The 24508-nt window shown below is 48.4% G+C and overlaps 1 protein-coding gene across 3 annotated transcripts in view; it reads right to left on the bottom strand.

Annotated features, from left to right (window-relative positions):
• PGS1 (phosphatidylglycerophosphate synthase 1) overlaps window positions 1-24508 on the bottom strand; it is a 213337-nt gene that overhangs the window by 138738 nt on the left and 50091 nt on the right. For all 3 annotated transcript variants that reach the window (XR_011025276.1, XM_068263319.1, XM_068263318.1), the window contains exons 7-9: window positions 22379-22873; window positions 12816-12964; window positions 1245-1371 (exon numbers count right to left, since the gene is read on the bottom strand). Coding sequence is in view for 2 of the 3 variants with exons in the window: in XM_068263319.1 (XP_068119420.1) it covers window positions 1252-1371; window positions 12816-12964; window positions 22379-22873 (764 nt within the window). In the remaining variant the exon portion in view is untranslated. The remainder of the gene's footprint in view (window positions 1-1244; window positions 1372-12815; window positions 12965-22378; window positions 22874-24508) is intronic.

Here is a 24508-nt window from a genome sequence, read left to right on the forward strand (position 1 = left end):
CAGACAGTATACGTTACCTGTCTGTGTCCATTCCTGGTCCCGTCTCCGCACTGCGTCCCACAAACGCGCCCCACATGGTTCCCGGCAAATACGTGGGCGTGTGTGACATCACGTTATGTCTGCAAATACATGGGCGCGTGTGACATCACGTTAGGTCTGCAAATACGTGGACGCGTGTGAATCACGTTATGCCGGCAAATACGTGGACGCGTGACATCACGTTATGCCGGCAAATACGTGGACGCGTGTGAATCACGTTATGCCGGCAAATACGTGGACGGGTGTGACATCACGTTATGCCGGCAAATACGTGGACGGGTGTGACATCACGTTATGTCGGCAAATACGTGGACGCGTGAATGAGAAGCAGGGCGGAGACAGTGTGACGTCACAACGCCGATGCCCAAGAGATTTCAGACTGAAATCGATCCAGAACCGACCTGCAGCCAACAGATCTCTCTCCAATCTCTCTGTCTGTTGGTCAATCTGCCCATAAACGTTTCTGAGCTTCACGCTTTTTCACAAGACCATTATCCACAGTCTATGACTATTGTAATAAACAATTGTTCAAACCGGAGGCGCCAGATAAGGATAATATAGTTAAAAACAGATACTACAGATTTTTATTGTAGTGTTATAATCATGTGTAATTGTTCACATTGACCTCTCATACACATACAATTGTTTTTTTCCCGTTGTATATAATTTTATAGAATATTGGGATTTTTGAAGCAGAACCTCATTTTTGACACTATATAAGTTCCTAGCATGTATATTCGTTCCTCCTAGCTCCACGTATAGCCTGATGAAGCGGTATGTAACCCGTGAAACGTGTTGCTATCATTCTGGAGTCTACTTGAATAAAGATATTTTTCAGTGAAAAACTAATCGTGTGTCTTCTTGTGGGAGGTAACTCCACCACTACCTCCCCCTCTTTATACGCTTTTTAACTATTTTATCCTTATCTGGCGCCTCCGTTTGGAACAATTGTTTATTCTGAGTGCCCAGCCTTGGTAGAGGGGTGTTACCCCCTTTCTTCTACGCAGAGCAACATTTATAACCCGAGTGGGTTTGGGTCTTATCTCCCCACCTGAGTAGTTAACAGAGGTAACCCACCTTTGTGAGTATATTCTCAAATATTTACTCTTGTGACCAATTGGTTTGACATACAGCACTATTGGGGCCCTCAATCTGCTTTGTTTTTCTATATCTAATGAAGGGAGGACACAGAGTCCTCTACTAACCAGCCGATCAGAAGAAGTTCTTTATCAGAGGGGTCACCAGCTTTACCCACAGCTTGACGAAGCGACTCGGATGGTGAAACGTGGCGGCGGTGACCTCGGAGGATCGCTGGTACAGGTTCTGCTGCTCCTGAAAAGACACAAGAAAGAGGGAGGTTACATGGGAACAGGCCGGGCGCACTGATAAGATGGGCGAGCAAATACCGAAGACCGGCTGTGAGAGTGACGGCCAGTAATCCACATACAGACGTCAAACGGCTGTCCAAACCGATTTTTTATTTTTTGTACAGTTAAGGTAAACCCGATGCGAAAATAAACGTATGAGATAAATAATTGTATGTGTAGTACAGCTAAGAAATAGAACATAAGCAGCACAGAAAAGTCTCATGTTTTCCAGTACAGGAAGAGTTAAAAAAAACTTCAGACGTTATCTATGCAAATGAGCTTTTCTGAGCTATTCCACCCACAGTCCTGTATTCTGAAGCACTGAAACAGCCAAGAAACAGTGACAGAGACAGCTTGAGATAAGGTTTTACTGCAGGAAAGTTCAAAGGGTCATTATTTCTGCTCTGTGTTACAGTTTAAAATACAGAGTGTGGTTTCTAAACTGCAAACATGCCTAAATGATTCTATGTTCTAAAGAAAAAGCTATATAACTGAGAATAAAAATATGAGTATTCCTTTGCTACTAATGTTCTGTTCCTTATTATTATTTATTATTATTATTTATTGTATTTATAAAGCGCCAACATATTACGCAGCGCTGCACAATAGATAAATGGGGTAACATACAAGGTAGGACATACAGGAAACTCACAACAAAACAAGATCATGCAAATGATTTGATAACAATACAGTGTCATAGGTCAAAATAGAGACTGTTCGAGTCTACAAGAAGGGTGGTTGTCAGTAAGATTGCATAATCAAGCTGGATACGTTAGGGAGGAGGGCCCTGCCAGAGGCTTACAATCTAAAGGGTGGGGTGGAGACAATAGGTGCATCTTTTGAGAGGTAGTCTAACAGAACATGTTATGGTGCTGGTGTAGGGGGGTATGCGAGCGTAAAGAGGTGAGTCTTGAGAGCTTGTTTGAAGGTATTAAAGGTGGGGGCGAGTCTGACGGCTGGTGGAAGCGAGTTCCAGAGAGTAGGGGCAGCCCTGGTAAAGTCCTGCAATCGTGCGTGTGACTGAGTTATGCGAGGTGCGACTAGACGCAGGTCATTGGAGGATCGGAGGGGGCGGGCTGGTATGTGCCTGTGGACCAATCAGAGATGTAGGTCGGGCAGGTCTTGTGCACTGATTTGTAGGCAAAGCACAGGATTTTGAAATTGATCCTAAAGCTGATGGGGAGCCAGTGTAGTGCTTTACAGAGCGGAGTTGTAGAGGCGCTGCGGTGAGAAGAATGTATCAGTCTGGCTGCCGCATTCATTACCAATGAATCCACACTACACATACAATTCATTATATCGTACTTTTTTCTCACTTCAGGTTTGTTTTAAACGGGGCTACTATCAACTGTGATCCAATAGCTCCAAGCCACACTGCCCTGGGGACAAACGGTAGGCTGGGCCCAATCGTCCAATCACAACCAATCTCAGCTCGCTCCTGTCCATTCAATCCCACCATGTCTTTACCTGAATATTTTTAACATAAAATTTGTTTCCTGCGTTTAAGCGGAGCTACCCCTAACTAATACGTATTTTTTATCCACTTCAGGATGAGAGCAATTTTCACACATCAGCACTGCTCTCATTCATTCTCTAATAACTTTATTACTACTTATCACACCTAAATGATCTATTTATTGTTTTTTTTTCAGGACAACGTACGGTTTAGTGTGTGACAATTATGTTAATTATCATATTTTCTAGGCACTAACCACTTGAAGACTGCAGTGTTAAACCCCCCTAAAAACCAGGCCCTTTTTTGTTAAATTGGCCACTGCAGCTTTAAGGCCAAGCTGCAGGGCCCCCCCCCCCCCCCCCCTCTTCTCCCCACCAACAGAGCTTTCTGCTGGTGGGGTCTGATTGCTCCCGCAGTTTTTTTTTTAAATAAATAATTTACTTTATTATTCTTTTAATAAATTTTACTATTTTTTTATTTTATTTTTTTTACCCAGCTCCCTCCCCCCGCCAGCCAATCAGCGTGATCGGCTGTTATAGGCTTCAGCCTATGACAGCGGATAACTCCCGCATCAACAGAGGGGACAGCCGTGTCACATGGCTGTCTCCAGTACTGCTGCTGCTGATCGCAGTGCTGTACAGCCTAATTAGACGGCGGTTTCACCGTCTAACAGTCTTCGAGCAGCGATCGCGGCTGGGAGCTTCGCCTTCCAAGCAGGGATGCGCGCGCGCAGCAGTGTGTGCGATCTCCTGTAAGCCCCATAGAGAGCCGTTCACGCGTGTAGCGGCCCTGGGGCTGCCGCCGTGTTCACGCCAATTGGCGTGGAGTGGTCGGCTAGTAGTTAAAGAGAAAATAAGGGAAAAAAATTAAAAAAATCCTACCATTTCTCTGTTTACATCCATTATAGCTTTACAATGAATAGTGCTAACTAGAAGTTAAACCCACAAATGTTATTTACTTATCCATCCTGGTTATTACAACATTTAGATTGTGTTCCAAGCGCAATGTATGGTGACAATATTGTATTTGGAAATAAAAGTGTATTTTTCTGATTTTTGATTTTTGCTTTCTCATTGTACACTATTGATAATTACAAGACCTTATTTGCAAAAATAACAGTAATAAACCCTCATGGCATACATATTTAAAAACCAATGTCCTAAGGTGACAATATGTTTTTTTATTTTATATTCTGTCACTTTGTTTTCATTTTACAAATCTTTTATTTTGGTACAGATAATGTGATAAATGTAATTTGCTTTTGATTCAGTTTGTGACTAAAAAGAATACACAAGACATGGTCCTCAACCCTAAAACTCTCTTTTTACATTGGATTGAGTTTGTCCCTACCTATTTTTAATGTGACTTGGGTCCAAGCTTTAAGACACACCAAAATGTATTCTACAACTCGTCATGCTTAAAATGATACCACATGTGCCTCATTAAGTAACAAACTGGTGGTGCACTTTCCCCAACTACACTGGACGTATACAAATGCGTGCAAGTGCAAACCTAAGTCAGATACACATGCCTGCATAAATAGAAGTTATTTAATGGGCCCATACACCTAATGATTTTCCCACCGATATACAGCAGATTTGATCACTGTGATCGAATCTACTGTGAAATAGTCGTGCAAACGCCGACAGAACGATCGATTTCCGTCCGAAATCAATCGTTCCCGTCGATCCGTCCATGCGGAACATTTTTCTCGATCGGCCGTGAGTCGGGATTGCGTCAATAGCGGCGTCCGAATGCCTGACGACCGACGCAATACAGCGGAGATACCTTACCTGTTCTGGCCGGCACGACTCCCCCGGTCTCCGCTGTCTTCTTCTCTGCTCCGGGCTCCAGCTTCACTGAACTTCCTGTCCCGGCAGGAAGTTTAAACAGTAGAGCGCCCTCTACTGGTTAAACTTCCCCCGGCAGGAAGTTCAGTGAAGCTGGAGCCCGGAGCAGAGAAGAAGACAGCGGAGACCGGGGGAGTCGTGCCGGCCAGATCAGGTAATGTACAGCTGGAGGGCGGCGGCGGCAGCTCCACAGACTGTGATCGTTACATGCTGAAATCGATTCACAATCTGCAGTAAAGGCAGTCATACGTTCCCTCTCTGATCAGATTTGATCAGAGAGGGATCTATCTGTTGGTTGGATCTGATGGCAAATCGACCAGTGTATGGCTACCTTTAGTCTTTTCCCTGGAGATCAGATCTATAAGCTCTGCCTCTACGACAGGCCATTGACTCTGGCCTAATCCCAGCTAGGTAAATAACAGGTTTCAGTGCCAGTAAACTGAGAATGCAACAGGGGATTAACCCAAGCCAACAGCCCCATAAACCACATCACAAGCACAGCCCTGCCTGAGCACACTTCCTAGCAGAGGGGACGCCGGCTGCAGCACATGGCATGAGGTCATCATCAGCCCAGGAGGTTGTTGAGGTCATTTTACTGCAAATAAAGATTATTGCGCCATCCTGTGCGACTGCCCGCATCTCATGTCACATGGGAGGAAACGGCAACCAGACCAAACAGTTCCTTTTCCAATAAGTGACACAGCAGCGCTCACCCGGAACGATGACAAAGACTCACAAGGGGGTGAAAATAGAATTGTGAGACGTACAAGAAAAGGGAACAGGAAGCTCTTCCCTTCCAAGTCTGGCCTAATAAATCTGCCATCTTTTCCTCTTTTTTTGCTAATTAAGGCTAATTGGCAAATTTGCTCCAGACAGCTTTAAAACTGATTTCACAATTCACAAAGGGAAGTTGTGGGGATTTGACAAGATTAAAAAAGCTCAAATATCGTTTGCTTCACCCCAAATTGGCGGTTATATAGTCTGCTCCCAGCTTCTTAAAGTGAACCCGAGGCGAGAGTGATATGGTGGCTGCCATATTTATTTCCTTTTAAACAATACCAGTTGCCTGGCAGCCCTGCTGATCTATTTGTCTGCAGTAGTGTCTGAATCACACCAGAAACAAGCATACAGCTAATCTTGTCAGATTTGACAATAATGTCAGAAACACCTGATCTGCTGCATGCTTGTTCATGGGCTATGGCTAAAAGTATTAGAGGCAGAGGATCAGCAGAACAGCCAGGCAACTGGTATTGTTTAAAAAGATTTAAACATGGCAGCCTCCATATACCCCTCTCTTCAGGTTCCCTTTAGGCAATTCCAGTTGCCTGGCAGTCCTGTTGATCCTCTGCCTGTAATACTTTTAGCCACAGCCCCTGAACAAGCATGCAGATCAGGTGCTCTGACTGAAGTGTGACTGGATTAGCTATATGCTCGTTTCAGGTGTGATTCAGACACTACTGCAGCCAAATAGATCAGCAGGGCTGCCAGGCAACTGGTATTGTTTAAAAGGAAATAAATATGCAGCCTCCATATCACTCTCACCTCCAGTTCACTTTAAAAAACATTATTAGTACCAGAACCAATTGGACAACACTGCAGGGCTGAGGGCTGTACAGACACGATGGTAGCCCTGCAGGTGGTTTGGGCGTGATGTCACGAGGAGAGAGGGGTAAGTGGAGAGCACAATGCTCTTGTGCGTCGCTCAGCTAAAGTGATGCACTGGGCGTGCCGTTGGCCGAGGGGGTGCTAGGCGTCGGGGGCTGCTGTACATGCGCTGGAGGTGGTCGTTATTGGCTGCGTTTCATCTAGCTGGTTACAGAACTTAAAGCAAGTTTAGCCATCTTCACAAACATCTCATCTAAATACACACACGGTCTGATGCATCGTACACACGCCAGATGCATCTCAGCTGAGAATCTAACGTGTACAGCGGCCCTGATGCATCTGCGAGTGGTGTGCGCCAGATCGTCTCCACTGAAGACCAGCCAGTGAAGTCCTCCTTGCCCCTCCCACTTCATCATCCCTCCGCCCCCTCTGTAGCATAGCTAGTAGTGATGTTGGCGAACAGTTCGCCAGCGAATAGCTATGGACAGCCTGACCCCTGTACTGCTTCCAGGTCGCAATGACCCGCAGTAGTACGGATGCGTTCATTAGTACGCATGCCCTGGCCCGGCGATTTGCGTCCTTGATTGCGCGCCTGTGGCCGGGCACGCTTCGTAATGTCCTGCTAAGGATGCGCACCGGCAGGCCAGGGTATGTGCACTACTGCGAGTCATTGCGACCCGAAGTAGTACAGGCAGTGCTCTCCCCAGGCTCTTTTAGCCGGGCGCTCCACCCGGCTAGTTTTGGTGAGCACCCGGCTGTTATCAGCTCACCTCCTCCTATGCTGTAAGCAGATTTGTGCACAGAAGTACTGGCCCTGCGTTCTCTCATCCTGCCCCACCTTTTTCATGCCACCCGACTACTACTTCATGCCACCTGGCTGGAAAAAAAATTCTGGGGAGAACACCGAGTACAGGGGTCAGGCTGCCCATAGCTATTCGCTGGCGAAGTGTTCGCCAACATAACTACTGGCTAGTTTCGCGGCGAGCAGTTATGCGAACTGCAAGCTACATCTCTAATAGCCAGCAGGCTAGCAGCGCGTCTGTACAGAAGTCGGCCCTGATTGAGTCATGATCGCCGTGGATGAAAGTCCACCTATGTATACACAAGCCGTCACTATCACGTGCTGACAGACCCCCGTGCTATGACCGCCCAGCGGCTAGCTGCTAGAAGTCCCAAGGCAGAAACACAAGTGAGCCAGGCTATGAGGTGAAGCACAGGGTGGTCTGCTGCCATGGCAACGCTATTTGTGATGGCCCGGAGGGCATTCCGTTCCTGGCATCTCCAGACCATCATCACCTATTCCCCTCAGGCCACGTCTGCTGGTGTTCTCAGAAGAGTTGGGTCAGACGGGAGATGAGGAGGGGCGGCTGAGGGGGATGTGATCACCGCAGGAGAGGCCTGACCTGGCAGATGGAAGGAGGGGGGGGGGGGGGGGGATTCCCGCTGACACATGCTTCACACAGGACAAAACCACAGGAACTTTAAATAGCACCAGCCTGTCACTGCCTCAGTAATGGTGCTGGGGACAGAGATGCTGCAACCCACACAGTACAAAGCCAACAAAGCTGTATGCCATTTCCTGCGCGCTCCTCTATCCCTCCCCCCAGGCTGTCACTGCCTCAGTAATGGTGCTGGGGACAGGGAGGCTGCAACCCACACAGTACAAAGCCAACAAAGCTGTATGCCATTTCCTGCGCGCTCCTCTATCCCTCCCCCCAGGCTGTCACTGCCTCAGTGATGGTGCTGGGGACAGAGATCCGAGTACAAAGCCTCTGCCACCCAGCAACACCGAGGGGAACCGAGGGGAAGAGATTTATGTTACACACAACACAGCTGTATGCCATTTCCTGCGCGCTCCTCTATCCCTCCCCCCAGCATGTCACTGCCTCAGTAATGGTGCTGGGGACAGAGATGCTGCAACCCACACAGTACAAAGCCTCTGCCACCCAGCAACACAGAGGGGAAGAGATTCATGTTACACACAACACAGCTGTATGCCATTTCCTGTGCGCTCCTGTATCCGTCCCCCCAGCATGTCACTGCCTCAGTAATGGTGCTGGGGACAGAGATCCTGCAACCCACACAGTACAAAGCCAACAAAGCTGTATGCCATTTCCTGTGCGCTCCTGTATACGTCCCCCCTGGCTGTCACTGCCTCAGTAATGGTGCTGGGGACAGAGATGCTGCAACCCACACAGTACAAAGCCTCTGCCACCCAGCAACACAGAGGGGAAGAGATTCATGTTACACACAACACAGCTGTATGCCATTTCCTGTGCGCTCCTGTATCCGTCCCCCCAGCATGTCACTGCCTCAGTAATGGTGCTGGGGACAGAGATCCTGCAACCCACACAGTACAAAGCCAACAAAGCTGTATGCCATTTTCTGCGCGCTCCTCTATCCCTCCCCCCAGGCTGTCACTGCCTCAGTAATGGTGCTGGGGACAGAGATGCTGCAACCCACACAGTACAAAGCCTCTGCCACCCAGCAACACAGAGGAGAAGAGATTCATGTTACACACAACACAGCTGTATGCCATTTCCTGTGCGCTCCTGTATACGTCCCCACAGCCTGTCACTGCCTCAGTAATGGTGCTGGGGACAGAGATCCTGCAACCCACACAGTACAAAGCCAACACAGCTGTATGCCATTTCCTGTGCGCTCCTGTATCCGTCCCCCCAGGCGGTCACTGCCTCAGTGATGGTGCTGGGGACAGAGATCCGAGTACAAAGCCTCTGCCACCCAGCAACACCGAGGGGAACCGAGGGGAAGAGATTTATGTTACACACAACACAGCTGTATGCCATTTCCTGCGCGCTCCTCTATCCTACCCCCCAGCATGTCACTGCCTCAGTAATGGTGCTGGGGACAGAGATCTTAGTACAAAGCCTCTGCCACCCAGCAACACAAAGGGGAACCGAGGGGAAGAGATTCATGTTACACACAACACAGCTGTATGCTAGGCTGACCAGGCGTCCTCTTTTGCCCACACAGGTCCACATTTTCAGACCTGTCTGGGCCGTCCTCCCGGGTTTTTGAAATGTCCGGGGTTCACCATTTCCCCCCCCCCCCCCCCTCACCCCCGGGGCCAGACTCCGATCCCCCCTTCCCTCACCTGGGGGCCCCCCTCCTTTAATGAGCAGCGGGAGGGCGGCATATACAGCAGGCTCCGGCGGGGTAATCAGACGCTAGATGTCCAGCTGCCTCCCGGGCTACGCTGTCTCCTCTGTATTGCTGCTCGCACCGCTTCCTGGTTTATTGCGCGCAGCATACAGAGGAGACAGCGTAGCCCGGGAGGTAGCTGGACATCTAGCGTCTGATTACCCCGCCGGAGCCTGCTGTATATGCCGCCCTCACGCTGCTCATAGGAGGGGGGACCCCCAGGTGAGGCAGGGGGGATAGGAGTCGGGCCTCTACCCCACTAAACTACCTGTCTACCTACCCTCCCACCTAACTGAAGGCTACCTGACTGCCCACCCTGCCACCCATCTGCCTACCCTGCTACCTAACTGCCTACCCTGCTACCCAGCTACCTAACTGCCTAACCTGCCACCCAGCTACCTAACTGCCTACCCTGCCACCCAGCTACCTAACTGCATACCCTGCCACCCAGCTACCTAACTGCCTACCCTGCCACCCAGCTACCTAACTGCCTACCCTGCCACCCAGCTACCTACCCTACCACCCAGCTACCTAACTGCCTACCCGTCTACCTATCTGCCTACCCTGCCACCCAGCTACCTATCTGCCTACCCTCCCACCCGTCTACCTATCTGCCCACCCGGCTACCTATCTGCCTACCCTCCCACCCATCTACCTAACTGCCCATCCGGCTACCTATCTGCCTACCCTCCCACCCGGCTACCTAACTGCCTACCCAGTGCAGTGCCTGCACCGCAAATAGCATGCCAGCCTGCCCAACCACCCTCCAGGTAATTAATGTTAGCCCACTATAGACCTGGCTACATATACTGCATTTTGTGGGGAAATCTGGCGACAATCTGATTGCATTTTGTGGGGAATTCTGCTGCCAATAAGATTGCATTTTGTAGGAAAATCTGCTGCCAATAAGATTGCATTTTGTGGGGAAATCTGCTACCAATAAGATTGCATTTGTGGGGAAATCTGATGCCAATCTCATAGCATTTGTGGGGAAATGTGCTGCCAATCTCATTGCATTTGTCGGGAAATCTGCTGCCAATCTCATTGCATTTGTGGGGAAATCTGCTGCCAATCTCATTGCATTTGTGGGGAAATCTGCTGCCAATCTCATTGCATTTGTGGGGAAATCTGCTGCCAATCTCATTGCATTTGTGGGGAAATCTGCTGCCAATCTCATTGCATTTGTGAGGAAATCTGCTGCCAATCTCATTGCATTTGTGGGGAAATCTGCTGCCAATCTCATTGCATTTGTGGGGAAATCTGCTGCCAATCTCATTGCATTTGTGGGGAAATATGCCAATCTCATTGCATTTGTGGGGAAATCTGCTGCCAATCTCATTGCATTTGTGGGGAAATCTGCTGCCAATCTCATTGCATTTGTGGGGAAATATGCCAATCTCATTGCATTTGTGGGGAAATCTGCTGCCAATCTCATTGCATTTGTGGAGAAAATTGCTGTCAATCTGATTCTATTTGTGGGGAAATCTGCTGCCAATCTCATAGCATTTGTGGGGAAATATGCTGCCAATCTCATTGCATTTGTGGGGAAATCTGCTGCCAATCTCATAGCATTTGTGGGGAAATATGCTGCCAATCTCATTGCATTTTGTGGGGAAATATGCCAATCTCATAGCATTTGTGGGGAAATATGCTGCCAATCTCATTGCATTTGTGGGGAAATCTGCTGCCAATCTCATAGCATTTGTGGGGAAATCTGCTGCCAATCTCATTGCATTTGTGGGGAAATATGCCAATCTCATTGCATTTGTGGGGAAATCTGCTGCCAATCTCATTGCATTTGTGGAGAAAATTGCTGTCAATCTGATTCTATTTGTGGGGAAATCTGCTGCCAATCTCATAGCATTTGTGGGGAAATATGCTGCCAATCTCATTGCATTTGTGGGGAAATCTGCTGCCAATCTCATAGCATTTGTGGGGAAATATGCTGTTAATCTCATTGCATTTTGTGGGGAAATCTTCTGCGAATCTGATTGCATTTTGTGGTCGGCCGGCCGGCCCTCCACCCCCATGTGGTCTGAAAAAAAAAAACTGCCCTCTAGGCCTGCGAAGTTGGACAGCACACTGCTAAGGTCTTGTATATTTGGCCCCACCCATGACCACGCCCACATGCTGTTGTGATCGTCCTCTTTTCTGGAAATCAAAATATGGTCACCCTACTGTATGCCATTTCCTGTGCGCTCCTGCATACGTCCCCCCAGCCTGTCACTGCCTCAGTAATGGTGCTGGGGACAGAGATCCGAGTACAAAGCCTCTGCCACCCAACAACACAGAGGGGAACCGAGGGGAAGAGATTCATGTTACACACAACACAGCTGTATGCCATTTCCTGTGCGCTCCTCTATCCATCCCCCCAGGCTGTCACTGCCTCAGTAATGGTGCTGGAGACAGAGATCCGAGTACAAAGCCTCTGCCACCCAACAACACAGAGGGGAACCGAGGGGAAGAGATTCATGTTACACACAACACAGCTGTATGCCATTTCCTGTGTGTTCCTCTATCCATCCCCCCAGGCTGTCACTGCCTCAGTAATGGTGCTGGGGACAGAGATCTTAGTACAAAGCCTCTGCCACCCAACAACACAGAGGGGAACCGAGGGGAAGAGATTCATGTTACACACAACACAGCTGTATGCCATTTCCTGTGCGCTCCTGCATACGTCCCCCCAGGCTGTCACTGCCTCAGTAATGGTGTTGGGGACAGAGATCAGAGTACAAAGCCTCTGCCACCCAACAGCACAGAGGGGAACCGAGGGGAAGAGATTCATGTTACACACAACACAGCTGTATGCCATTTCCTGTGCACTCCTGTATAGGTCTCCCCGGCTGCTGCTCCTTACTGAGCATACGGGAAAGCAGATATCCTATATAATAATATGCCTGTGTCTCTGCGTCCCTTGTCCCTGTGTCAGTGCTTTCGCGCTACTGCGCATGTGCCGAACTGACAGCTGTTGGGACAGGACAAGGACAGCCAGGCGGGCGGGCGTGTGCACGGGTGGCGGGCCAGCTACTTATATATGTGTTTTTTATTTCTAGGTTAGCATGGGTGTCACTTGTACTTTAAAGAGAACCTGAGATGAATAATTTATTTATTAAATAGCAACAATTATGGCTAGCAAGCAGACTGTATGGAGCTTGAAATTCGGCCAATCAAAATTGACAGGAAGTGCGTTTGATTGGTCCAATACTAAACTGCATACAATTTGCAGGCAATGATCATTAGCCTCTCACTACAACAGCTATTCTACGGAATCCCGTTTCTAGCGTTGCACAAAATGGGTGTTTCAGACAACATGGCCACGCCCAGAGGAGGAGTCACCTGATGGAGCTGCTGCTGCAAGTCTTGGTTCTCAGTCACCAGGGCAATCTGTGCTTCCAGATCTCGGTGGACCGACCTGTACCCGAAGTTTGGCGAGCCAATCAGGGTGAGGCAGGGCATACTCTGACCAGCTGGATACAGCCACAGTCCTGCAGGGAGAGACCAAAAACAAAACAGAAATCACACAGGGGAAATGGAGCCTTTCCTGTACAATAACAAAGCTATTCTTACTCGCCACAAAGTACAATAAGTGAAAGAAGAAGTGAACAATGCACGGCAGGCGTCTGAGCGCGTGCAGGCATGCCCTGTATTGTGCCTTCCTGGCAGCTGGCTTTCCAGTCACTCGGCTGTCAGGTTTGGTCAGTTTCATTCCTGTCAGACACCTGAGAATCAATTCTCTGCAGCCGAGAAAGCAGAAGGGGAACAAGAGTGCTTTCATAAAGTCTTCCTCCTTCAGCAAACGTGCGATCCGCCACAAAAAACAAGACAGCAGACTGAGTGCACAGAGGTCCAGGTGTAAAATAGTCAGGGTGGGAGATCAGCCAGCATAAAGAATATGTATAGTAAAGAGCAGAGTTAAGGTGGCCATACATTAGGCGGCTTGGTGGCCGATCGACCATCCAATTCCATTATTATAATCTGACGAAAATCGTTTACGCCAAGAGCATGCCCGATCTATGATGCAACCAATTTCTGGCTGAAATTGGGTGCCTGTATGAATCGCACATGCTGCAAGTTGTAGGGCCGACATGCTGGATCGTGTGCGCGGCGGTAACAGAGAGCAACATCGGGACGGGCGACGAATGCGACGGAACTCCCAGCGCTGTCCCCCCAATGTAAAGTGCCCCCCCTGGTAAGTATAACTTTAAGTGTCTGTGCCCGCCGCTGGCTGCCGGCTCCATCCGCACCCATGTATACGACGATAAGCTCTTGTAGCGCGGGTATGAGGATTGTGGGCGGAGCCAGTGGCGGACACAGACATTAAAGGAAGGCTGCACAATATATCGTTATGAAACCGAAATTGCGATTTGCAGCAAGACGATTTCCTAATCGCTAGAGCAGCAATTTTTTTTTTAATGCGTCACATTTTCCGCATTCCATGCATATAATTATTAGCCTCACGCGCAAATCTTTGGCCAAAACTTTGCACGAGGAGGAGAAGAATCCGTACATCTGCCATTTGTAGACACTTCTGCACTTAAAGAGGAACTCCAGTGAAAAGAATGTAATAAAAAAAAGGGCTTCATTTTTACAATAATTATGTATAAATGATTTAGTCAGTGTTGCCCATTATAAAAGCCTTCCTCTTCCTGATTTACATTCTGACATTTATCACATGGTGACAGTTTTACTGCTGGCAGGTGATGTCAGTGGAAGTAGCTGCTGCTTGCTTTTTTGACAGTTGGACCCAGCTGTAAACAGCCATTTCCCACAATGCAACAAGGTTCACAGACAGGAAAATGTCAGGACTATGGGAGTGGTTTCACAACAATTTCGGCCATACAGAGCCCTCTGATGATCCATTTGTGAAATGGAATGGATTTCTCATGGGAAAGGGGGTATCAGCTACTGATTGGGATAAAGTTCAATTCTTGGTTACGGTTCCTCTTTAACCCCTGTATCCCCCGGTCACCAGGTGTCACAGTACTGCACATTTTGAATCCTGTTCTGTAGCATAAATTCACAATGCAGTAACATTTACAAACATGGCAGGAAATGACATCATACTAGCAATTTGATACTACAATGTCATTTTCTGTCAATGCATGTTTGCAAATGTATGCTGGGTACGCACGCTCGATTTTCCCACCCGATCGTTTTTTCCGCAGGATTCTGCACTCGATTCTCGTATCTTCGCTCATTTTTCATATCTTTTTCCATTCACTTCTATGAGAAATCGAATGCAGAATCGATCAGGCGTATTATCGGACATGAGGGAATTTATCAATCTATCGTAGGGAAAATCGTAACGTGTGTACCCAGCATTACTGTACATTGTGAATTTAGTGCTAAAGCTTGATTTTAAGAAAATCTGGGAAAAAAAAACAGAAATTTGACAGAAAAATCGCAATTCAATTTTTTCCTAAAATCCTGCAGGCCTCCATTAAAGTATACAGCACCAGGGCAGGAGGCACATCTTACATTAGGGGAGACAGCGCAGGGCAGCGAAGTGGTATTACAAGGCTGATTCCAGGGAGATTTAGTGGAGAAATTGATCAGGAATCAGCCCGCGGTGTATCAGGTTGGATCCCTTGCAGGATTAGTTAGATGCACTATCTGTCCCAGGGAGGACGGTAAAGATATGTGCTCCTATTCCCTAGATAGGTTTTGATGCACTGAATGCGTGCATGTTTGTGCTATGCATGTTACAGCGCCAGAGTTAGGACACATACGACACTGGGCTACCTCTACGCGGTGTATGTGACTACGCAAGAGACTTTATTCTTGTAACGAGGATCCCAGCTTTTTACTTAGCCGTAGGGACAGCATTCATTGCTGCATGATTTTTGTAAGTGGATTCGCATGAGGATTTGCATGAGTGTGCGGAAGTTCATTTTGCTGTTTTGCTTGCCACACCCCTTCCAGCACCTCCCCATTACATCTGCAAGTGTTTAAATGTCCTAGCTCAAGGGGAGGAGCCTGGATTTTGTGTTTTTTAAATTGGATCAGAGAAATATCTGTCTCTTGGTTGATCTGCCCATACATTGCCTCATATATGGGCACCTTTATCCTATCCTTTTACGTATATATCCAGCAAGCAAATACTACAAAAGAAAGTAGCTATGCATCTAATCCAAAGTATACATGTGCTGTTATCATTCCGCCATCTACACACAGTTAAGGTGCCCAAACACCCATCGATCTGTCGCCAGACCGACCATCTGATAGATCCCACTCTTAAAAGGTGTCCATTAACGGTACAAATTTTTCCCCAAATGCGATCTTTCGATGCAATTTCAATGTTCGAATTACGTAGAAAATTCACCGTTTATGAAGGCAATCGATAAGGAACGTTTTTTTTTGTTTATTGCCAAACAGGATAAAATCGATCTGAAAGTTAGATTTTATGATCAAATTTGAAGAAAGAATAGTTCAGTAAATGTAAAGAATAGATAATTACATTTCCGATCGTAAAAATTGCATTGAAAGATCGCATTTGGTGAAAAAAAAAATTGTACCGTTACTAGGCACTTTAAATCTGATCAGGGAAAGATCTATTGCTTGCCCAAACACTGCGGACAGATTGCCAGTAGATTTCAGGCCTCCTCCTGTATCCGGCGTCACCGTAAGCAGCTGTAACAGATGACATCAGCGCGTGGAGTGGCATCACTACGCGCAGCAGTGTCACATGATACAGGAGCTTGCGGTGGTAACTAGAAAAGAGGGCGGACACAGGAGGTGTGACAGGGGGGTCTGCAACGCTCATGGCGAGCATGAGGGGGGGACACCGGCCGCGAGCCTCTTGGTCGTCGGGGAAATCGGACGCCATTACCGCCGTGCACCTGGTCAAGCTCTTGCGACCGAGATTTGCCAACATGCCCGATTGATTCATTTGCCCAATTTCAGCTGAAGATCAATCAGGTGACCATGTTGCGGTATTGATAACTATATAAGTACAAGGATATATAGTAAAAAAGTATTTTTGAAGAGACAAAAAAGTTCCAAGATGAACTTAAATTTCAATGTATCAAAAAGTTATTTTGTAAAAACAGAGTTCACAAATCTTCAAACGAATTCATCTTTGCAAACAACATCCCATTATCAAGTACCAAAAACATATGTTGAAATATGCAATTGTTTAAAAAGGCGACAACGTCTCTCCTGGTCCACCTCGCCTGTGTGCTGTGTCCAATGTTAGTCTAAGTGGTGTTTCCTGGCTTGATTTTGTCCAGATGGTAGCCGTCCCAATTTTTGTCCTGTATATTACAGATTACAATTGTTTGTGAAGGCCTGAAGAAGGTTACTCCGAAACAAGTCGACGTTGTCGCCTTTTTAAACAATTGCATATTTCAACATATGTTTTTGGAACTTGATAATGGGATGTTGTTTGCAAAGATGAATTCGCTTGAAGATTTGTGAACTCTGTTTTTACAAAAGAACTTTTTGATACAATAAATTTAAGATCTTGAAACTTTTTTGTCTCTTCAAAAATACTTTTTTTTTTTTACTATATACCCTTGTACTTATATGGATATATTATTGGTGTTGTGGTGCCCCATTGAGGATATGGTTTTTGGTCTCCCAATTTTTCCAATTGCAGTATTGATAACTGCCAGATATCGTTGCCGAAAATCGTGTAATGTATAGGTTTCCTTACAGACTTCTTAACCCCCCCCCAACACACACACCTTTGTGCCACACGATGGAACTAAGCGGTTTCTGGTCACATTTGTACTGGGAGGAGGGTGGGGCAATGCAGCTGTGCAAATGTTACAGTGACCCCCCCCCCCACCCCACACACACAGCATTCCATCCCCTCCTCACCACAACACGACCCCTGTTCCCAGAAATGTCCTGCTAAGCTGACGCACTGGTTGTGGAGTGAAGGGCAATCCCAAAGGGTGATCACTACACCAAATCTTTGAGGGGGGTGCTCAGACAGAAGGAGAAAGGAGAAAAGGTCCGTTCAAAATAAGTAAACTTTATTGAAGTGACACTGAAGCAAAAAAAAAAAAATGAATGATAAAATTATGATATAATGAATTGGTTGCGTAGTACAGACAATTAATAGACCATTAGGAGCAAAGAAGATGGTCTCATTTTTTTAATAACATTGCATCAGTCTCTATTTGCAGTTTACACACTACACCTCATTCTAAATGAATTTCACAGAGCAGGCCAGTGGCATTTTTAACTTTCCTCTTCAGAAAAAAAAACAAAATACAGCAGCAGACACTTGTGATAATAAGCTTCAGAAGACAGAGCTCTCTGCAACTTTGGAAGCCAGAGAGATCACTGAAGCTCTTTTGCATAGATATAACGACTGGAGTTTCTTAACTCTTCCTGTACTGGAAACAGTATGAGACTCATAACTCTAATCCTAAGGGCTGGTTCAGACGGACGTCTGCGTGCCGTCGCGTCTGGGGGCGTTGCGGCGGCTGCGCGGTCAGGCTTTCAGTAGCCTTCGGTCGCGTCGTGATGTGGTCGCGTCTTTTTCTTCCTCTAGGGGAACATTAGCCGTCGCGGTTGGCCGCTCCCTGGAAGCAACATGTCGCTTCCAGGGGCAGCCCGAACGCTCGCGAAAATCGGGACCCGAACGCCGCGTTCGGGTAAAACCGCGCAAAAGCTTGGTGTAAACGCTCCCATTCACTTGAATGGGAGCGTTTACCGCGACGTTCCGAACGCTTGCGGTAAACGCTCCGCAAGCGTCCGTCTGAACCAGCCCTAATGTTCTATTTCGTAGATGTACTACACATACAAATTATATCATAAGTTTATTTTCACTTCAGATTCCCTTTAAGGCCTGCCTGTACCTGGAGGTAAAGTCAATTTGTATGCATTTTGCAGTTTTTAGTGGAGTTCCTATTTCTGATTTAGTGTTGTTCCTATTCCCACTGTGTAATAGAAAAGAATAGTACATATAAAACTCCAATATTTTTTATAAGGGATGCCTATAAATATACTTTTCATAGGTTGCTACATAATCATATACACCCCCCCCCCTCCCCCCAAACATCTTCCAAAGACTATTCTAACTTCTGGCAGACAATTAAAGACTACTATTATTTACTGCATGCTTACTGCTGAAATACCTCATGTTTTACCTCACTTTAAGCATTTACCTCACGTTTTACCTCATGTTTTACCTCATGTTTTACCTCATGTTTTACCTCATGTTTTACCTCATGTTTTACCTCATGTTTTACCTCATGTTTTACCTCATGTTTTACCTCATGTTTTACCTCATGTTTTACCTCATGTTCGGATATGGAAAAAAATCTCATGAGGTATTTTACCTACGAAAACATATTTACCTCACATAGCTACCAGAATTGAGGCCAATGTGTCCGCCTCTATGCTCCTTTATGCCCTATTTGTGTCCCCCTCTAAGCCCCTTTGTGCCCCCCTGTGTCCCCCTCTGCATGGGCACAGTACAGAGAGTTCCTGACATTGCGGTGGGTTGGAGGTTCGTATTGGCAGCATTCACAAGTCAGGAACTCCCTGCATTTGGACCATTGGCGTACCTAGGGCATTTGACACCCGGTGCTCGGTATTAAATTACACCCCCCCTCCCACTAAAAAAAAGCAAAGGAGTGTGGCATGCTAAGCGCACCACGGCGGGTAATGCCCGGAATTGTTGCCCCCAGTATAGGTAGTGTAGTAGTCACATTACACAGTGTTTCCCTACAGAATACACATGATGCAGCAGTATATAGCATATAGCACAGGTAGCCAGATGACGCCCACCATTTATAGGATAGGTAACCAACCTATAACCAGACACCCCCCAACCTTTAGTATATAGCCAGTGTATATATTCAGATTCTCCCCGTATATAGCCAATGTATACAGTTAGATCCCCCTGTACATAGCCAGTTTATAGTCAGATCCCCCCAGTACATAGCCATTGTATATAGTCAGATCCCCCCAGTACATAGCCATTGTATATAGTCAGATCCCCCCAGTACATAGCCATTGTATACAGTCAAATCCTCCTGTAAAGGCAATTGTATTGTATATAGTCAGATCCCCCCTGTACATAGTCAGATCTCCAGTGTATACGGTTAGCTCCCCCCTTCATATAGCCAATTTAATTCTGATTGAGTGACCCCCAGGAGAGAGAGGACAGGAAGAAGAGACTGAGACACAGAGAACAGAGACAGAGGAGAGAGACAGGAGGAAGAGGGAGCGGAGAAAGACAGGAGAGAGAGAGACAGATGGAGAGACAGGAGGGAGAGAGAGACAGGAGAGAGAGAGACAGATGGAGAGACAGGAGGGAGAGAGAGCAGAGAGAGAGAGAGAGAGACACAGATGGAGAGACAGGAGGATGAGAGAACGGAGACAGACAAGAGAGAGAGAGAGACAGGTGTACACATGCACACCACACAGAAACGTGAGAGAAGACAGGAGGCAAATAGAAACACAGAAATGAGAGACAGAGGAGAGAGAGACAGGAGGAAGAGAGTGCAGAGAGAGAGAGACAGAGGAGGGAAAGAGACAGAGAGGAGAGAGAGAGAGAGAGAGAGAGAGAGAGGAGGAAGAGAGAGAGAGGAGGAAGAGAGAGAGAGAGGGAGAGACAGGAGGAAGAGAGAGTGGAGAGAGAGAGAGAGAGAGAGAGAGAGAGAGAGAGAGAGAGAGAGACAGAGGAAAGAGACAGGAGACAGAGGGAAATACAGGGGAAGAGAGAGGGGAAGAGAGAGGGGAAGAGAGAGCGGAGGCAGGAGGGAGAGACAGAACAAAGAGAGAGAAAGGAGGAAGAGACAGAGGAGAGAGAGAGAGAGAGAGAGCAGAGACAGAGGAGAGAGAGAGAGAGGGGAGGAAGAGACAGCAGAGAGATAGAGGGAGAGACAGGAGGAAGAGAGAGTGGAGATAGACAGAGTGGAGATAGACAGAGCAGAGAGAGACAGGAGGGAGAGACAGAGGAAAGACAGGAGACAGAGAGAGACAGAGGGAAATACAGGGGAAGAGAGAGAGCGGAGGGAGACACAGAGCAGAGGGAGACAGAAGGGAGAGACAGAGGGAAATACAGGGGAAGAGAGAGAGAGAGAGAGAGAGAGAGAGAGGAGGGAGAGAGCAGAGGGAGAGACAGAGAGAGAAAGGAGGGAATGACATAGGGGAGAGAGAGAGAGACAGGAGGGAGTGACATAGGGGAGAGAGAGAGAGAGAGAGAGAGAGAGAGAGAGGTAGACAGAAGAGAAAGACAGAAGGAAATGAGAGAAGAGAGAGACAGGAGGAAGAGAGAGACAGGAGGAAGAGATAGAGGAGGGACAGAGACGGGAGGGACAGATAGACAGGAGAGAGATAGAGTGGAGGGAGGGAGAGAGACAGAGTGGAGGGAGAGAGAGACAGGCGAGAGAGCGGAGGGAGAAAGGCAGAGCAGAGAGAGAGAGAGAGAGAGACAGGAGGGAGAGAGAGACAGGAGGGAGAGATAGGACAGAGAGAGAGAGACAGGAGGGAGAGACAGGACAGAGACAGGAGGGAGAGACAGGACAGAGAGAGAGAGAGGGAGAGAGAGACAGGAGGGAGAGAGAGAGAGAGACAGGAGGGAGGGAGAGAGAGACAGAAGGGAGGGAGAGAGAGACAGGAGGGAGGGAGAGAGAGAGGGAGGGAGGGAGAGAGAGAGAGGGAGGGAGAGACAGGAGGGAGGGAGAGACAGGAGGGAGGGAGAGAGAGACAGGAGGGAGAGAGAGACAGGAGGGAGGGAGAGACAGGAGGGAGGGAGAGAGAGAGACAGACAGGAGTAAGAGAGAGCGGAGAGAGAGGGGGAAGCGAGAGAGACAGGAGAGAGAGAGAGAGAGAGAGAGACAGGAGGGAGGGAGAGGGAGACAGGAGGGAGGGAGAGAGAGACAGGAGGGAGGGAGAGAGAGAGAGAGAGACAGGAGTAAGAGAGAGCGGAGAGAGAGGAGGAAGCGAGAGAGACAGGAGAGAGAGACTCTGGCAGCCGGCAGGGTTGTCCATTGATGCATTGCCCGCAGTGGAAGGTGTTGCGGCTTACCTGCCCGTGGTGGTGTTCGACGATGGTGTGCCTGGGTGGCCGAGCTAGCAGGGAGATGAGCAGCAGCAAGGAAGTGGCAGGTGGCGGCTTCTCTGGCTGTCATGGCCGCAGTGGTGGAGGAGGTGCAGCGTGCATGGGCCTGCCTGTGGGTTCCCCGTGAGCCTGGAAGTTAGGGGGCACAGAGCAAGTCCTCGCTTGGCAGCATCGGGTGATGGTCCCAGCCCAGGTTGTGGCGGTGACGTGGTGGCGGCGGCGGCAACAGCAGCAATGGTGTCAGGGATCATGGCAGAGATCCCACGTGTGTCCCATGCGCAGCTCCAGGCGGCTTCCGCAGAAGGCGGAAGCTGAACTGACAGCCGAGGTGAGGGAGGCGGGCCGACGTGGGTCTAAGCCAGCTGCAGCCAAGCAATGCAGAGGGAGGCGGTGCAGGTACTGCTGGCTTGATATGTAATAGGTTGGGCTGGCCTCTTTGACACCCCCCTCCCCGCCTGTCACCCGGAGCGGCACGCCCCTCTGCGCCCTATGGACGGTACGCCACTGATTTGGACTACAAGACGCAGTTACTTTTTTTTTACCCACTTTTGCAGGAGAAACACTAGAGATTTTAAAAGCTCTTGCTATGCAATGCTATGGGGGATGTTTACAAAATCACATCTCTCCAGTGTGAACACACACATAGGATAACATTAGCAGTAGCTTTTAAAATCACAAAGCGCTCAGAAAAGATCTTCTGGTGTGCACCAGCTCTTCTGGTCACGGGACCCTGGTGCAGTCGCAACCCTGCCTTCCCATCGCTACACCAATTGGGGAGGGGACTATTCAGGTAGCAAGCTGTAAAGTCTAAGCACCCAATAAACGTCTACCTTTCATGACTGAAAAATAAAGCTAACTGGCTGCTGATTGTTACCTTTAGCATGAAACGTCCAGTGATCTCGGAAGTATTCGCTGAGTTTGACCCGATGCTCCTGTCTTTGCCTTACGACCTCGTTGTAAAACTGCCGCTCGATGTGCACGTAGGCAGACGGTATGGCGCCTGCAATACCCCTGGCTCCAAAAAAGCCATTGACTTCTGGCGAGGCCAGCAGGATGTCATAGTCCGCTCTTGTGCCCAGCACGAGGTCCATGTACCCCTGTGTCAGGTTGAAGTACCCGGTGGTGAGATGTAGCCGGTCTCCGCGTTCAGCCTCTGTTAATAGCGTTTCTGTCACCAGTTCATCTATGTGAATGTCAAACGGTTTCATCTGCACCAGCGGGTACACCCAGGTGTCTGGGGGCTCCGATATCAGGGCGGGCTGCCCACTCTGGAAGCTAGCACTGTGCAACTCGCATTGCTTACGTCTGGCCGTCTCTATCACCTCCATGACTCTTTGTCGGGCAGCTTTGCAATACTTTTTCTTGTCTCCTAGAAAAGAAAAAAAATCGGTTACAGCCAGCAGCAGGTGACATCCCCCCTCCCACCCAAGGGGGGCATTTATCGAGAGTGTCTGAGACAAAGTATTGGTAGGTTTTTAGAAATCCGTGCAGAGCTGTCTCAGGCATCTTAAGAAATCACTAGATAGTGCACATTCCTTCTTAAACTGTTCTTAAATCTGAGGAGTTAGGAAGGTCTCTCAGATAGTGTGTGAGGTAAATTGCTGTTGCTGAAGTAACCAATACATCTGCTGTATTGCATCAAGCCCAGCACTGGAAGAACAGAACAGCTTCATAGGACTCAGCAGGGGGGAGGAGCACTTAAGAAATCATGTCTAGCCTGCACTGCACAATCTGTAGAAGTGCTATTAAGCACTTTTTAATCTGCTGCAGTTAACTCTCCTGGCGGTTTGTCAAAATCTGCCAGGGGGCAGCAAAAAGGTGTTTTTTTTTTTTTTTTTCTTCATGTAGCGAGACGAGGTATTGCTACATGATAACTGCTGCTCAGCGGCATCCCCCCAGCCACTCCGATCGCCGCCGGCGATCAGAGATCAAGAGATCCCGTTCAAAGAACGGTATCTACTGGAGGGCTTCCCCCGTCGCCATGGGGGGGCGGCTGCGGCGACGCGTATAGCGGCGGATCGGCGGGTAGCGGCGGCGATCGGGCACTGCACGCAGCTAGCAAAGTGCAAAAAAAAAAAAATTATGCAAATCGGACCAGCGGGGCCTGAGCGGTGCCTCCCGGCGGCATAGCCCGTGCTCTGCACGGGCTTACCGCCAGGGAGGTTAAAGGACTTACAAGGTGAAAAGTTTTAATAAAAGTTCAGTACCTGCGTCTATTTTGTATTCACGGAGGACACCATCCGCGCTTTCCGTTTACTTCCGCCTAGTCCCCGCTCTGTTACCGACCCCCGGTCGGCTCCCAACCCCACGGCCCGGGTCGGGCTCTCATTCCAAAAGTAAAATGGCTGCCGGAGCTTGCCACAACTCCACAGTCCGCAGAGACACAAGTACGGCTGTGCAGCTCTAGGGCTCCTCCCGCCGCGTCCTCGCTACAGGGAGAGGCCCTAGAGCTGCGCAGCCGCACTTGCGTCTATGCGGACTGCGCAGCCGCGGCAAGCTCCGGCGGCCATTTTGCTTGTGGAATGAGAGCCCGACCCGGGCCGTGGGGTTGAGAGCCGACCGGGGGCCGGTAACAGAGCGGGGACCCGGCGGAAGTAAACGGAAGGCGCGGATGGCATCCTCCGTGAATACAAAATAGACGCAGGTACTGAACTTTTTTTAAAACTTTTCACCTCGTAAGTCCTTTAAGAAACAGGTTTGCACTTTTCTTAACTAGTTCAGTTCTATAAATTCACCCTAAACTGCCGCCATTAAGTAGGAATTAAGAAGTTTCTTATCGTGCAAAACAGTTCCCCTGCCGGTTAGAACTGTTTAAGGAGAAAAAAACTGTCAGAAATGCTTTGATAAAACTGGCCAAAGCATTCTAACAGAGGTTGTACCACACGTCACACCTTTGTTTTGTTCCAAAGCCCGCCCTTGCCATTTTCTAGCCCCACCCCTGAGGACCCAAAAGAAATAGTTCTCCTAATATGTAAATTAACATTACCCAGAAGGCAGAAAGTAA

This window comes from Hyperolius riggenbachi, chromosome 12 (genome assembly GCF_040937935.1).
Source record: "Hyperolius riggenbachi isolate aHypRig1 chromosome 12, aHypRig1.pri, whole genome shotgun sequence".
Taxonomy (NCBI): Eukaryota; Metazoa; Chordata; class Amphibia; order Anura; family Hyperoliidae; genus Hyperolius; species Hyperolius riggenbachi.